General features: G+C 40.8%; 1 protein-coding gene across 4 annotated transcripts; it reads right to left on the bottom strand.

Annotated features, from left to right (window-relative positions):
• Nucleotides 1-8,215: 8,215 nt before the first annotated feature.
• Nucleotides 8,216-16,942, bottom strand: LOC103303439 (tripartite motif-containing protein 5-like). Of its 4 annotated transcripts, XM_054725182.1 has the most exons (8): nt 16,489-16,917; nt 15,815-15,910; nt 14,959-15,189; nt 11,537-11,562; nt 9,337-9,434; nt 9,063-9,089; nt 8,578-8,802; nt 8,216-8,541 (listed from the first exon to the last, which is right to left on the bottom strand). In XM_054725182.1, the coding sequence occupies exons 1-8, from the start codon at nt 16,903-16,905 to the stop codon at nt 8,216-8,218; spliced, it is 1,446 nt and encodes a 481-aa protein (XP_054581157.1). In that variant the 5' UTR covers nt 16,906-16,917. The 4 variants fall into 4 exon arrangements, with proteins under 4 accessions (XP_054581157.1, XP_027993440.2, XP_054581155.1 ...); XM_028137639.2 differs by lacking the exon at nt 11,537-11,562 and adding an exon at nt 10,997-11,019 and having other exon boundaries at nt 8,216-8,802; nt 9,337-9,437; nt 16,489-16,942; XM_054725180.1 differs by having other exon boundaries at nt 8,216-8,802.
• Nucleotides 16,943-17,242: the final 300 nt, after the last annotated feature.

Raw genomic sequence — 17,242 nt, 5'->3', positions numbered from 1 at the left:
GAAGCAAAACAGAAACTTAACAATAACAATGAGAAGCCATCAGTAGGACACTTGGGGAAGTCAATGCTTCTGTATGTTCTTACAGTTTTATCCTTTTTGCAGATTATTCTAGCAAGAATATTTGAATAAGAAGAATGTGAAATCCAATGATACACTCTACAGCTATCCTGAATACTCAGAATTTCAATTCAACTCTACACCTACTAGTTAAGCTTATCTTATATTCATGTCCTGAACTACTTACTAGGGATAAAATCATGATCCAGGAAGTCTGGGTACCTGCCCTTTGTAATGCCAAGTGTGAGGGGGAAGATAATCAGTGATAGAGCTCTGATAATTTGAGCTGAATGGTAGCATCTGTCCTTGGAATTTTAGGAAAGATTCTTCTTTCTAAATAACAGCTACAAAGAGCTGGTATGTAGAAATTTTTTTAAACTATTGAGAAAAATTTTCCACAACACCATTGAATCTGAGCTGATCCTGCAGTTAACTACTAGTTTTTGTTTCTAACCTGGAAACAAAAGCCTTCTAGACATAATGTGGTACAGCTGTGGCACTGACATTTTACCAGCCATAGGCGACAGGAAGAGGATGAAGGTTAACATATAGTGCTCCTCTAGTGATGTATTTATCTGTGAAACACTCACACCTCCATAAACTTGCCCCACTCCTTTGGGAAATAATTTGGACTTTTTGCACCATCAATCAAAAGTAGAACCGAAAAAAATTAAAATTAATAATAAATTTTAAAAGGTACAATGCATGCATGATATAGTATTATAATAAAAATAGAATGGCATTACATTAAAAATAAGTGTAAGTTTTTAAAAGCATACCTGAAACATTTCTATTTCCTCTGTATGTGTTTGTGCCCTGTTATCTATCTTGTTCTTCTGAGAACGTATTTCTGATGCAGCAACTACAGGTTGGTGGAAGGTCCAGACAAGGGTCCGCGTGACTGACAAGACTGCAGAGCTGGGCAATCTTCACACTTTAACTCAAGTGAGACATGGAGGGCATCTGAAATATTGATGTTATTCTAATGAAAGTGCAGATGTTTTGGTATTGTTTGTAACCTATAGTTGAGTAAGGTAAGCTTGCCTTAAAATTCTTATTGATTCACATATGTCTATGAGGCAAGAGCTGGAATACATAGAGGTGTATTTGGTGAGCCATACTGACAGTTTCCATTCCATGGTTTGAATGAATTTATTTCTAACAACAAATACATTCATGATGCTTTGAAAGTGCAGTGATAAGCATGTAAATTTTGCACAAAGAGCATTCTGAGAGGTTCAATTTCTTTATCATCATGTAATACTATAATTGAGTATCCATCTTCATCCAGACCTGTACCCAAAAACAACTAGATTTATGAAGGCAGAAAGGGACCTTCTTCGTGTTATTTCTTATTGTGTCAATTTGGTTATAAAATATTGGTATATGGGGAAGGATATTTAAATAAAAAGATACACAGTTATACTGCTATGAATATAATTTTAATTACATTGAACATGCTGATAAGAATCATGTTTCTATTCTGTTGTTGGTGTTGCTGTCAACTTAATTGCTGTGTTCATAAATCAAGCCCGGCCAGTGTTGCTCAGTGTTTGAACATCGACCCAGGAACTAAGAGGTCACCAGTTTGATTCCAGGCCAGGGTACATGCCTGGGTTATGGGCATAATCCCCATTAGGATGTGTGCAGGAAACATTGGATCAATGATGTTTCTCTCTCATCGATGCTTCTACCTCTCTATCCCTTTCCCTTTATCTCTAAAAATCAATAAAAATGTATTTAAAAACCAATAAATCAAAATGGTATTGTTAGCATTTATGTAAACTCCTTTGACAAATTTAACTGACAATTCTTCTCACATTCTGTTTTGTTCCTTAGATATATTCATATATTTACCTCAATGTCTGTTTTTTATCTACACCACCACACTCTAACCACATTACTTCCTGTGCCCTGTGATATTTTCAGTCCAGAAACAATTAAAAATTATAGATCAGAAGTCAGAGAACTTCTCTCCAACAGGAGATGCAGAGACTAAAGGGAACACAAAGCCCTGAGGAGAATGTATCATTCCTTGGGCCTCAGAACATAATATGCTGGGATGAGGACCAAAACAATGTGCTTAGTTCTGAAGATGGACTTTAAGTGATGGGAGAAGGAGCATGGTTCATTCTGGTTTCCTGTTGGCTGATGCTTTCCTGTAGCCTGACAAGCTGTTTTCCTCACTGGAGTCTCTCCACCTAAAACTTAATGTCACAAAGTAAGTTCCCAAGACACCAGCACCACTCTCCCTGCCCTCAAATCTTCTCTTGGGCTTCTGATTTCATTTTCCTGATTAATGATTTTATAATCTCTTCCCAGACAAGCTCAAAGACGTTAGATCCTCTTTGTAGCTGTTATTTTCAAATTAACATGGATCCATGCACCAGTGGGTTCCATCGGCCTGGCCTGTGGGAATCAGCCGAAACCGGCAGTCCTACATCCCCTGAGAAATGTAGTAATGTACAAGGCGGCAGGCAGCCCAGGAAGAGCCAAAGCCCGGCTGGGCACCGTGCTGCTCCTGCTCACCCAGGCCTGCTGTGCTTGTAGCCACGTTTAGGTCCAGATGAGGGAGGGGTACGCATGGAGAGTGTCCTTTGGAGGGGCTCACTCCACTGCAGCTGTGCTCTCCAGCCATGAGCCAAGAGTCTGCCACCCATTGGTCAGCTGAGCGGTGCTCCCACCGTGGGGGCGCACTGACCACCATGGGACTGTTTCTGCATTGAGCATCTGTCCCCTGATGGTCAGTGCATATAATAGCTACCAGACGACTGGTTGCTTAGGCTTTTATATATATAACTTTTCTATTGGTCCAAGTCTTTATAGCCTTAAGCAGCCCTACCTCAACCTACTCAAAAATGCATATTATTTGTTGTGATTTGAGTTTTGAAAGAAAGGGATTTCTTGTGGGCTAAAAAGGAAATCTGATAAAGAGCCAGGTTCTGTACCCCTTATTAACAAAAGGATTTATTTCTTATCATTCCAAGCTCTGCACCTCATAAAACATCTCACACAGGGTCTGGAGTGAACACATTAGTTTTCTGGTGCCCAAGATGTGGGCTCAGACCAGAGATTCAAAGGGAGGCAAGAGTAAAATGATGACGATGAGATTTTTGGGAGGCACACATCCTAATCTGTCCATGTGCACTCCACATAAAAACTCTCCATATGTGGAGCTCTCCAATCCCCTTCAATTGTCAGCATATTTGTAGATCAAATATAGATTATACAAAAAATAACCCTTCTGTATATCTCTGCATTTAACACCAGACTCCAAATCATCCTGTTCTCTTTGCTCAACTTTGAGAATGAAGAGTGGGAAAAACACTTGAAAAAAAAATCTGGCTGTTTGTTATGGCAAAAGATACATTGAACCTAAAATATCAGTAAATCTAACATATACTACTTACTCAAGAACAAGAAATTGTCTATATTTTATAAGACAGGACCGGAAGGAAGGCAGAGGTCAAAGGGAAAATTTAGATCAATTTCACACACACATACACACACACACACACACACACACACACACACAGTAATATCCACCTTGCAATCCCTTGTTACATCAAAGATCATCCAAAGTGAGGAATTTAGATACCCCCATGGCCATGCAGTGATGAGAGCAGATAATAATTGTCAAGAGAGCCCATTTAGTTAATTAGTTAATTTATTAATAATTTATTTTAACTTTTACTTCTTTGGGGAGATATTTGGGAATAAAAATTCCAAAATACAAGGGGATGGTGGGAATATCATTGCAAAAATGATGCCCCTGCTATCTCTTTGGAGGAGATTTGGCTTTTCTCTTGTTCTTGCAAACTTGCACCTCACTGCAAAACTAAGGCTGACCTGGACAGCTAAACATTATTAAGAAATCCTACAATTGTACTTCTTATATTTACATCATTTTTGTGAATAACAACTTTTTATTAAAATTTTTTAATGTTGACATTAGTGCAAGTAACCTTATTTCCCCCATATTCACCCTCCCCCGCACCCCTGTTCCTTGGCCTTCACAAGTCTATTGTCCATGTCCATGGGGTATGCATATATATTCTTTAGCTAATACCCTTACCTTCTTTATCAAGCCACCCCAACCCACCTCCCCTCAGGTACTTGCCAGTCTGTTCCTTGTTTCTGGTTCCATTTTGTTCATCAGATTATTTTGTTCATTAGATTTCACAATTCTTTCAAGTTATTTTTATTTCTTAAATCAAAGCAAGAATAGTAAAGTTGAAAGAAAACTAATATGTATTCTTAAAATCATTTATTTCAGTCACAGTGAAAGGCAAACAAATATGAATCGACAGCATACTTGATGACTAATTATGTGCTAGCAATGACAGAAGCTACTGAAAATAGTCTGTGGTTTAATTTTCACAATAATACATCCGGTAAATTTCATATAATTTTACAATGTGAAGCTGAGTGTGTATAATTCAGATTACTTGATATAGGCTAATATGCAGTAACATCAGACTTATAATAAAATTTTCACTCATACACACATTCTTGTCTAACACTGGAAGACATTGAGTAGTCTACATAGCATCAAAGAGATATCTGGGATCTTAAATATGAGACTTCGGTAAAAAACACCCTAGTGCTCCTAAAAGCAAAACCTGTTTCATGACACACTGACACAGCTTAGATTTCTCAGTAATTAATGGAGAAAGTATTTATTCAGTTGAGACACATGTTATATACTTAATGACATTTTTCTTCTCACAGTGATACTAACTATGGTATGGTTTTATTATCAAGATTATTTAAAGAAAATTAATCAGCATTCAGGTATTTTATTCAAAATTCACTGTGCATATTTGAAGAAATTGGATGTGAACTCATTAATGAAAACACAGAACTTACACTCATAGTACATATTATCATCTTACCTTATAATAGAGAAACATGCAAATTGACCGCACCTCCGCTATGCCCATGATTGGGCCTGCCAGAGGCTGGGGCGGGACTCCGGGTGGCCCATCCGGCCGTTGGGAAGACCAAGATGGCTGCGCCCAATCCAGTAAGTTCCGGTATCCGCATGGCGATCGCCACGGGGGGGGGGGGGGGGGGGGAGCGTGTCCGGGCCGAGCCCGGCGCTCCCTGGGTGTCCGCGTGGCGATCGCCACCGGGGGGGCGTGTCAGGGCCGAGCCCGGGGCTCCCTGGGTGTCTGCACGGTGATCGCCACCCGGGGGGGCGTGTCCGGCCGAGCCCGGCGCTCCCTGGGTGTCCGCATGGCGATCGCCACCCGGGGGGGGCGTGTCCGGCCGAGCCCGGCGCTCCCTGGGTGTCCGCATGGCCATCGTCGGGGGGGGGGGGGGCGTGTCCGGGCCGAGCCGGGCGCTCCCTGGGTGTCAGCATGGCGATCGCCACCCGGGGGGCGTGTCCGGCCCGAGCCTGGCGCTCCCTGGGTGTCTGCCTTGACAAAAGCTTTCCACATCTCTGTTTATTCTTTTGAATCCATAAAACGACCTTAAAAAAAGCATCGGGGCCAGCTAAGAAAGAATGCACTTTCTGGCCAGAGCACGCAGGATTCTTTTGCCCAACAGGTTAAAGGGAGCAGAGCTGGCACAGTGGGAATGGCCCTGGTGCCCTATGAGGAGACCGGGGGAATGGGGTTGCCGAAATTCCCTAAGCCTCTTGCCACCTTCTCCTTTGCAAACCACACCATCCAGATCCACCAGGACTGGAGGCAACTGGGAATCACAGCCGTGATTTGGGACATGGTGAGCAAATCTTGAGGGGCCTCTGAAAACACCTGCAACTGATTATAAGACTGGTCTTTATTTAAAAAGAAATAAAAGAACAGCTTTGTTGAGATATAACCCATATACTGTACATGTCACCTAAAGTGTACAATGAACTGGTTTTTTAAAGTAAATTCAGAGTGGTACAACCATCACCATGCTCAATTTTTAAATATCTTCATGACCCATCCCCTCCAAAAAAAACTTCTACCCACTGGAATCACTTTCCTGATCATCTTCCCCAAAATAGATTGCACTTTAAAGGTGGGTAAAGGAAAGTTGAGGGAAGTTAAAACACTGCACAAAGGATATTGTAAGATGACAAAGCCCAAAGTGAAGATCACGTGTTTTCTTTAAAATATATATATATTTTTAAAATTTCAGAAAGGGAGAGGGAGAGAGAGATAGAAACATCAATGATAAGAATCACTGATCAGCCGAAACTGGTTTGGCTCAGTGGATAAAGCGTCGGTCTGTGGACTGGAAGGTCCCAGGTTCGATTCCGGTTAAGGGCATGTACATTGGTTGAGGGCACATACCCCGGTGGGGGGTGTGCAGGAAGCAGCTGGTAGATGTTTCTCTCTCATCGATGTTTCTAGCTCTCTATCCCTCTCCCTTCCTCTCTGTGAAAAATCAATAAAATATATTTAAAAAAAAAAAAAAGAATCACTGATCAGCTGCCGCCCACAGGCCCCTTACTGGGGATTGAGCCCGAAACCCAGGCATGTGTGCCCCTGATCAGAATCAAACCTGGACTCTTCAGTCCACAGGCCGATGCTCTCTCCATTAAGCCAAACTGACCAGGGCCATGTGTTTTCTTCAAGTTCTGCGTGGTTGTAATGGTCCCCAAATCTATACTAATAAAAGGGTAATATGCTAATTAGAGTGGTTGTCTTCTGGACATCTTTCCAGACAAAGCCGCAGTGGCTACAGAGGCCAAGGCTCAGGCAGCCATAACCACCTGCAGTGGCAGCAGCATTGGGGTTATGGGGGTGGTGCCTCCAGAGGGAGGCCAGACGGGGGGCCAAGGCACAGGCAGTTTGGGGTGATCAGGCTGATAGGGGAGGGCAAGGTAGGGGCAATCAGGCTGGCAGGAGATCAAGGTAGGGGCGAGCAGGCAGGCAGGCAGTGGGGTTAGGGACAATCAGGCAGGCAGGCAGGTGAGTGGTTAGGAGCCAGCGGTTCCGGATTGTGAGAGGGATGTCCGACTGCTGGAAGTTGGACATCCCCTGAGGGGTTCCAGATTGAAGAGGGTGCAGATTGGGCTGAGGGGCACACCCCCTTTACCCCCCCCTCCCACCAGTGCACGAATTTCGTGCACCGGGCCCCTAGTATGTAATAAAAGCGTAATATGCAAAATGGCAGAACAACCAGTTACTATGATGCACAGTGACCACCAGGGTGCAGACGCGCAATGTAAAAGCTGCCCCATGGTGGTCAGTGTGCTTCTACAGGGGGAGCGCCACTCAGCCAGAAGTAAGGCGCACAGCTGGAGAGTGCAGTGGCGGTGGTGGGAGCCTCTCTCACATCCGCTGCAGGGGGGCAGGAAGGAGTGAGGGGTCCTGGACTGTGAGAGCCCCGGACTGCAAGAAGAATGTCTGACTGCCGGCTTAGCCAGCAGATGGACATCCCTGAGGGGTCTCTGACTGTGAGAGGGCGCAGGCTGGGCTGAGGAACCCTTCTCACCAGTGCATGAATTTCATGCACCAGGCCGCTAGTTTATGATATTTTCTTATTGCCTGGCTGATGTTGCTCAGTGGTTGAACATCTACCCATGCAACAAGAAGTAGCTGGTGCAATTCCCAGACAGGGCACATTTCCTGGATGCAGGCTCAATCCCCAGTAGGTAACATGCAGGAGGCAGCCCTTTGATGTTTCCCTCTCATCTCAGTTTCTATCCCTCTCTACCTCTCCCTTCCTCTCTCTCTATGAAATCAATGAAAACCCCATATTTAATATTTTCTTCTTTACTCCTTGATGAATAACAAACATAATGGGTAAACAGACAGACCTCTGAGGATTCATTTTGTAGTGAATGACTTCTATACAAGGTCTTCACTAAAAGTTGTTGAAAAGCTTTCCTTCATCTTCTCAGTCAGGGGCAAAAGACATGAGATTGTAGAACTTGGAGGAGATGTTACCTCCATACATGTCCTTTTTCTTTTCTTTTGAGGCATTAGTCATTTTCCTTGAGATGTAAAACTCAAGAATTAGGATTGTCTATGAATGCAAATAAGGTTTTTGGGAAAATATGACATGAGGCAAATTATACACCCTATTGATGAATGAAGGGTGTTCAAATTGAAAAAAAAAGAACCCGGAAAAGATGGTGAGAACGTCAGCTCAAATCACTACATGCACCTAAGGCAAGAGGCACTCCAGAGAAGTGGATGAGGGTGTAAGAGGTTTAAGAGCCTGGAGAACACAGTGTAATGGGGGAAGGGCATTTCATAGGATTGAAATACGGAAACATTTTCTGAGGAAAGGAACATGAAGAGAATTTATAGATGAGAAAACTATCATTAGTGACATTAAAAAATGAGACAGTGCCATCATCATAGTCTAGAAAAACCCCAACACGACAGGGAGGAACACTCAGGAACAGGGTTAAGGTCATGGGGTCAGAGGAGGCAGAATCCACAAAAGCCTTATATTCAGAATGGTTCTGTAGCCCTATAACCCAGTAGCCATATTTAGGTTGATATTGAGAGCAAACATGCCGACGCCTCTTAACTTGTTTTTCAAAATCCATCATATTGGAGTCAGGACATTTTACACCATACACCCCCAAAACCCAGGCATATTTATCTGACACATCTGCCTCCCAGTAATGTTTTCCTGAGGTGATAGGAGGTGACCCAAGGACTCCAAAATCCTCAGAATTGCCTTTCAGATACAAATATGGTCTATAATAATAGATAGACTTCACTTGTCTTCGATCCGCAGAAATGACAATATTTGATTTATCCGTGGGAGGATCCAGGGTAACGTGTACTGTAGAAAAATTATAAGGTTGGTGAGGACTATGATATACCTTTATTTGTGACATTGTCAGAGAGGTGTTGAGAATAAAATGAATGGGAAATGGGAAGAATTTGGTTTGGTTCTTCAAGAGCAATACATACTGCAGATATATAATATGCATGTGTGTGGTGGGAGGGAAAATATGGATTTTTACATGAGATCTAGTAGAAAACGCCAAATACTAAAAGATGAAGAGAAGGTGGCTTCATGATATTGTGATTTATCCTTACCCCAGTAGCGTCGCACATCTGTCAGTTCTGAAATTAGAAAAAATCCATAACATTAAGTATAGACAAAAGATTCTACATTACAAAGACTGGGTCTATGTAAGGTAGTACATGGAAGAGTGAGAGGTGAACAAAACAGCTGACCACTCCCCATTGAATATGTCATCAGCATATAATATCCATCTTCCTTTGTCTCCTCCATCTACACCTAAAACTGAACTTTAACCCCAACCATAACAAAAATCTCACAGCCACCCATTGCTCTAGCATTCCTCACCATTAAACACTTGCAGCATTCCTCTCAGGTCAGGAGCTTGGAACACTCTCCTTTGCTTCATGGAGAGAGTTTTTGGCTTCTGCAGAGTGAAGGTCTCACTCCTAGGGACGACAAAATAGATCCACACACCTCTGAATTTTTGTCTCTCCAAAACCACTGATTTTTATCTGCTCACCCCAATGAGTACTTGAGCCCCCATTCATGGACTCCGGAGAAAGGAGAGAGTAGACTTCTGACCTTGGCACCAGAAGAAATGTGCTCAATCCACTTTCCCACTTGACTGCTGTCTGACCTTGGAAAGGTGCTGACCTCTCAGAAGTAGTTTATTCCTTTCACAATGATAACTATCCTCGCTCTTTCTAACTCCTAAAAATCATATGAAATTATGTGCTATAGTGAATTTATTTAAAATGCAAAATTTAGTACCTTGAAATAAATTAGTATAAGGAAAAGTCATGACATGGATGTAGACTCCCAGCAATATGAAAAGAAAGTGAACATGGTTGCTTATGTTTGAGATATGTCAAGTGTGGGAATATTGTCTGGGGAGGCTGAACACTTTAAATTCCACTTCTTAGTAGGGCGGCCTCCAGAACGACATCTGCGTTGTCAGTCTTCTGGGAAAAATTATAACCCTTGGAAAGAAGATTGTGGGAAACCACCTATTGGCTTCACTAGCAGAGAGGTGTGGACAAGGAGCCTGGAATGCTGGTGACCCTTGAGCCCTGGCAAAGGTCAGAGCTATGCACCCACTGTTTAGTTGAGATAATGGTAGCTGAAGCAACTTTCCCACCAGACAGTCATGTAAATCCTTACTGATAAGATAGTCTGCCTGTTACTGGAAATTGCCTGCCTAAGGGCTATAGGTGTATCCCAAATTGAATAAAAGGATGGCAAGGCCTGAGCCCAAGCTGAGTCCTTCCTCTTGGGATGGGCTCCCACCTGGCCCCCCAATTTCCAAATTATTATTTCTTGTCTCATCTCTTTCATTTGCGTGTGGCCGAACCCTGAACCACGCGGGACGTGGGATATTCATAGAAGATATTATAAATATGATACTAATAGTGGTCTGAATTTCATGTTCTTGGAAGAGATTAGTGTGGCCAAGTAGGTGTTCAAATTTAGATACAAAAATGACGTCCTTCCATTCTAACTTTAAAATATGTTACAGGATGGATCGATGGTTTTCCCCAAGGTTAAAATATTCCTTGATATTCAAGTTGGATTTTGGAAAATCTTCTATTACCAGAGAAGACATTTAAATATAAAAGAGTTGTCTGAAATTCTGGGTGCCTCTGAGGTAAAGAAGACATGACATTCCCACAGTCAATACATCACCTTTGAAATGTGGAAATCTGAGTTAGATACAGACATGCTGAGTGCATAGAATGTCAGATGGGTCTGATACTGAAACATCTGATGTTTACTTGCCACTAATCCATACTCTGCAACTCCTCCCAAGTGAATTGCCTAAATAAAAGCTGGTTCCATTCTCAATAGATATGGAATACACAAACCAAGTGTGAACAGAAATTTAAGATAAAATTATATCTAAATTTTTATTCCCTGAGCAATATTTTATTCTAATTAATCATTAGATAACTTTAATGGCTTTAAACCTCTTTTTATAGCACAGACATCTCTGGTCGTCCCTACATACCTTTTTATAGTGCCTCTCACATCCTAGGGAGGAAAGAGAAACTATAAGTCATGAAGTAATATACTCTTTTCACTAACAAAGCTTCAACACATCCCCCACTCCACCCCCCTGATCTGGAGGGAATAGAGATGGTCCTAATGTTCTCACAAAATAGTAAAGAAAGACCCAGGTCAATCATTTCAGAATATTCATGTATAGTTGTGTGTTTTCCTAAAATATATAAATAACTTTAATCCATGTGGCAACACAGCTTGAGCTTCCAGTACCTGGAGATGAGACATATTTATGAGAAAAATATAAGGCCCCTGATATTTTCCCATGTTCATAAGACTCCTCCTGAGATGATGTGAATATTTCATGGTTTTTTTCATTTATTCAACACAAAATGCCATTACTTGTCAGGCATTTTACCATTATTTGTAGAAACAAAGATGAGTAGTTATAGAATTCCTCAAAAATTCACCTGGCTTCTGCTGAGTGTACTAGCAAACAAATGTATTAATGTAGGCATTTCTCAAATGTCTCTTATTTTTCACTCACTATCTATAATTGATCTTATCCACACCCTTAAATTCAAAACACATATATCTATAATTTATTTCCAAGTCTTTATTATTACTCAGTTTTGTCTCTTAAATGCAGGTTATTATAATGCCTAGTAAAGAAGCCACAGAAACCAGTAACTTAGGATGTTTACTATGTAACTTACTTTTCAACAAAGAAATTTCCTCCTCTTTTATATACCTTCGTCCATGTTACCAATATCAACTTGGTCACTATTCTAAACACTATAATATTTAACTCCATTTGAGGGTCTAACAAGACAGTTCATTACATATTGTTAATTATTTTCAGTTTTCTAACCTTGTTTATCATCACAGGTTTCTCCAGCTCCCTTTCCTTCTCTCTAAAATCAATAGACACATATTTTTTAAAAAGTCTCCATAAGGCTGGTAAGAGGGGAAAATGAAACTGGCTGGTACAACACCCACATGTGTAGATTATGAAATGGGACCCCCAACTCAGCCTGAGAGGCAGTACCACACACTGATGTGCCAAAAGCAATCAAGGCTCAACTAAAACAAAAAAGCACACACTACCCAAACATTAGGCACCCCTAGAGAACCTGGTTCAGATGAACATAGAAACTGCACGTCTGGGCCCCAAGGGAAGCCTGCTACATAAGGCCACTCTGCCAAGGTTGGGAGATGGTCCGATATATCAAATACATAGAAATAAACATAGGAAGGCAGCCAAATGAGGAGACAAAGAAACATGTCCCAGATGAAAGATCAGGACAATATTTCAGAAAAATAACCAAACAAAATGGAGGCAAATGCAGAATTCAAAACACTGGTTATAAAGATGCTCAATGAACTTAGGTACAGAATAGGTTATCTGACTGAGAACTTCAATAAAAAGAGAGGAAACATAAAAAGGAGATAGAAAGTATGAAAAACACCCCATGAGAAATGAAAAATACAAAGAAAAAATATCTTAAAAGTAGCTAGAGAAAAACAGTTAGTTACATATAATGGGGCTCCCTAAGAATCCCAAGTGTAAATTCTCAACTCAAACTTTACAGGCCAGAAGGGAGTGGTATGAAATATTCAAAGTGATGGAAAGCAAATACTTATAACCTAGGTTATTCTACCCAGCAAGGCTGTTATTTAGAATTGAAGGAGACATAAAAAGCTTCTCAGATAACAAAAAAGCTCAAGGAGTTAATCACCACCAAATCAGTATTATAAGAAAGGTTAAAGAGACTTAAGAAAAAGAGAAAATAAAAAGCAAAAACGTAAATAAGAAAATCATCATGATGTAGAAGACATGACCAACATTGTCAACAAGCTCCACCTAACTGACAACTAAACACCCTTTCATCCAATCAATACACACTTCACATTCTTTTCAAATAATATTTTAGTCAATAAAGCAAGTGTCAATACATCTAAAAGACTGAAATAATATACGCTTTCTGATTAGAAAGGAATTAAATTTAAAATATACAGCAGAAAAAAAATGTTTAAAAAAATCACAAAGTGTTTGTACATTAAACAGCATCATTTCAAATATTTCAAGAGTTAAGATAAAAATAATAGAGAAAATTTGAAAAAAAAAGTCAAATTGATTCATAATAACAAGGCCCAACAGGTGGGGCTCGGTGCTTGAGGGCTGACTTATGAACCAGGAGGTCTAGGTTCAGTTCCCAGTCAAGGCACACACCGGGGTTTAGGGTTCCCTCTCCAGTAGGGGGCATGCTAGAGACAGCCAATCAATGATTGCCTCTCATCATTGATGTTTCTATCTCTCTCTCCCTCTCCCTTTACTCTGAAATCAATAAAAAGCAAACAAATAAGTAAATAATCTTAAAGTATGGAATATAGCTAAAACAATGCATTTATAACATTAAAAACTATAAGAGAAAAGGCTATCAAGTAAGTGGTCAAAATTCCTACTTTAAGCCTTGGCTGGTGTTGCTGAGTGGTGAGAGTCTCAGTCCCAGGACCAAAGACTCCCAAGTTCAATTTCTGGTGAAGGGTATGTACCTATGTTGCAGGTTTGATCCCTGGCCTCCTTTGGAGTGTATGCTGGAGGCAACCAATGAATGTGTCTCCCTCACATGATGTTTCTTCTCTCTCTCTCTCTCTCTCTCTCTCTCTCTCGCTCTCTCGCTCTCTCGCTCTCTCGCTCTCTCGCTCTCTCTCGCTCTCTCTCTCCCTCCCTCTCTTTCTCTAAAAATCAATGGAAAAAATACCCTAGGGTGAGGATTAACAAAATAAAATAAACAAAAAATTCTCACTAAGAAACTAGAAAAATAGCAACAAATTAAATACAATGCACACACACAAACATACACACTCTGATATATGAATGTGCATTTACATATATATACACACAAAGGAAACTATATAAGTGAGAGCAGAAACCTGTGATATAGAAAGGTTAAAAATAATAAACAAACAAACAAATAAATAAATAACACAGTAAAATTGATTCTTAAAAAACATCAATGAGCCTTGATGGGTTCAATTCCGGTCAAGGGCATATGGCCAGACTGCAGGCTTGATCCCCAGTAGGGGCCATACAGGAGGCAGCCGAATCAATGACTCTCTCTTATCATTGATGTTTCTATCTCTCTCTCCCTCTGCCTTCCTCTCTGAAATCAATAAAAAATATATTAATAAACATCTCTTAAATCAATAAAAATATATTAATAAACAAACAAACCAAAAAACGACAATGACCTTGACCAATGATAACTAACTTGAACAAAATAATCACAAAATCGGAAATAAAAAAAGGAGCCATTACTGTTAGTACTGTAGAAATGAAAAATATTCTAAGAAATTATAATGACTAATTTTATGCTTACGAATCTGACAACTTAAAATTGACAAATTTCTACAAAGATGTATATTACCAAGAACTGACTCAAGAAATATAAAAAAACCTGAGAAAACCTAATACAAGTAGAAAAAATATTTTAAACTTTTCCATTAACATAAAGGCCCAGAGTGAAATGGTTTCACTGGTAAATCTATTGAATAATTAAAAATAAATAATACACATCCTTCACAATTGTTTATTCAGAAGATTCAAAAAGAACAGAAAAATCTCAACTTATTCTAAAAAGAAAACAACAACAACTGTGGGATCATGAAGAGGTATCTGAATAAAGTTATAGGCTAGGTCAGATACAGGGGCCTGCAGAATACAATGAATCTTCTCTTCAGAGTCAATTTTATACTTTAATTGATACATTAATAAGAACAAGATTTTTTCTTGTTTATGCATTCAACAATTTCAATAACCTCTGAAACAGATACAGGGAAGGGTCACTGCAAGACCAATGGTATCTCATTGTCAACACCACAAACAACACAGCCACACAGCAGAGAAGGAAACTTAGCATTAATTTTTCTTAAGTTCAGATGCTGGGGCTTATTTCTAAGTCTTACCTGCAGCATCTCTACTGTTGACCCCTGCAACCGATGCTCCAGATCTGAGATGAGATCTCTCAACAACTTCCTCTGCTGGGCCAGCTCTCTCTCAGCCTGAGCCAGGTCATCGAGGTTTTCTGCTGCCTCTTTCTCCAGCCTTTGCAGCTCCTTTTGCTCCTCACTGGCCAGGATACCTCTCAGATGTTTAAAACAATCCTGGACACTTTTCAACTCATTTTCTATTTGATCCTTCAGAAATGAGAAAGAAAGACAGGGACTCAGGCTATGAGGCAGACTGGGAGTCAGAAAAGAAAGTATTTGACTTAGATGTTCTCAGAGAGAAGAGAGATGGAAGCAGAGGAGCAATTCTTGGGGAGGCTAATTTTTCCCATTATTTCATCTTCATCACATTCCAAAATAATGCTCTCATGTCTACCATATTGAGGTCAACCCTGAGCCAAAATAGGACACCTGGGTGTGGCTCAGCTCTCACAGAGGTGTACAGGACAGACATGCCTCCATGCATTACTTCTCACCCCACCCCATCTGCAGCCTATGTTGAGCACCTGAAACAGAGCCATGAGCCATTGGCAACTGTCTTCCCTGGAATAGTTAAGGTTACAAATAATGACAAATAAATATAGAATTCACTAGGCATACTCACAAGAGTCTCTCCATGGTAATAACCAATCTACAAATATTTGTGCTATTTTGTGACATGTTTATCCCTACCAGGGAAAGGATAAAGAATGGCTAATCAATGAATCTGGACATATGAACTGTCAGAAAACAAGAAGGAAGGGAGCTCCTTGTGACTAAAACCCAAAGTTCTGCCCAAATTCTTTTTTAATTACCAGAAAGAGTCTCCTCCTACCTTCTTGGAAGTTCTCTCTTCTTCAAGGTCATCTTCCAATTTTTCAGCTTTCTGCTGTTCTGCCCTCAGCCTGTCCAGAGCTGCCTGGAGCTTTTCCTATGAGAGAGGAATCACTTCAGGGTCAAGCTATGGGCTTTCTCCTCATCAGAAGAGAGATTAATGAGAAGAAATCAGGTTCATCTCTAAAGAAACTAGAATTTACAGATACTGTAAAATGATCATTGGAATCTGTGGTTTGAAGGAAACCTGATGGTTATGTGGTGTTTCATATTCAGATGATAGAAGTCACCATTACCATTCAAGAGAAAAATGATTTTCTTTGCCCTAGAAGAAAATACTTGATCCTGTAGTAAGGAAAGAACTTAGGTCTCGATCCACCCAACTGCCCAGTTACCCCTCATGTCTAAAGGGATGGTGACAGCTTGGCTTGTGCACCAAACCTCTAGCTATTAGCACAAGGTCTGAAAATATTCTCCTTTAGAGTCTGCTCATAATTTGTAATTGTGTGGAATGTATAGAAATGTCCTTCATGCCTTGGAAGGTGAACATAAGAAGAAAAGTGACCGCAGGCCTCAGGGTTATGGTGGCAAGATAATTACAGTCAAATACAAAACTTGTGATTTCCCATCAAGTGCTATATTCTGCCCTGTCTTTCCTCCATCCTGGTCTGTTACCTTGTACTTTTGGGCAACCTCCTCCATGAGGAATGTGTGGTGACCACGGTGCTCCTGAGACCGCTCACAAAGCCAGCAAATGATCTTCTCATCCTCCTTGCAGAAGAGCAGGAGTCTTTCTCCATGTTGCACACAAAGATCCCTCTTTTGCTCCTCCTGTGGGCTCAACTTCACCTCCCTAAGCGCTTCCACAATGTTGGTCACATGTCGATTGGGACGCAGGTTCTCAGGCTGGTAACTGATCCTACACACTGGGCAGCTGCTATCTTGGCCAATCATAGACTCCCTGTTGTTTGCAGTGATGCAGGCTTGGCAAAATGTGTGCCCACAGTCCAGGCTCATGGGTTCTGTTAGGAGCTCCAGGCAGATGGGGCAGGTTACCTCCTCCTTTATGTTCACCAGGATTCCTGAAGCCATCGCAGCTGGTCCCCTGCTCCTATCTGTCTTGATTTGCGGCTCCTTTTGCTCACTGATCTCTGCCTGATTAGAAAGATTAAAGAGGGTCAGAGTAAGAATGGTAGAATAAATGTTGCTAATTGTGTAGAAATGAAGGATGGGGCAAGAACGAATATAATAGGACAAAACAGAAAAAGTAGAGAGATTTATTACAATATTATTTATTTTAATTGTTTTGTTAATCCTCACTCGAGGATATTTTTGCCATTGATTTTTAAACAGAGTAGGAGGGAGGGGATGAGAGACAAACACTGAGACACACACACACACACACACACAGAGAGAGAGGGAAAGAGAG

The sequence above is a fragment of the Eptesicus fuscus genome, chromosome 13, assembly GCF_027574615.1.
Source record: "Eptesicus fuscus isolate TK198812 chromosome 13, DD_ASM_mEF_20220401, whole genome shotgun sequence".
In the NCBI taxonomy this organism is placed as follows: Eukaryota; Metazoa; Chordata; class Mammalia; order Chiroptera; family Vespertilionidae; genus Eptesicus; species Eptesicus fuscus.
The sequence above is the reverse complement of the archived record's forward strand: the minus strand, read 5'-3'. Positions and strand labels throughout refer to the sequence as shown.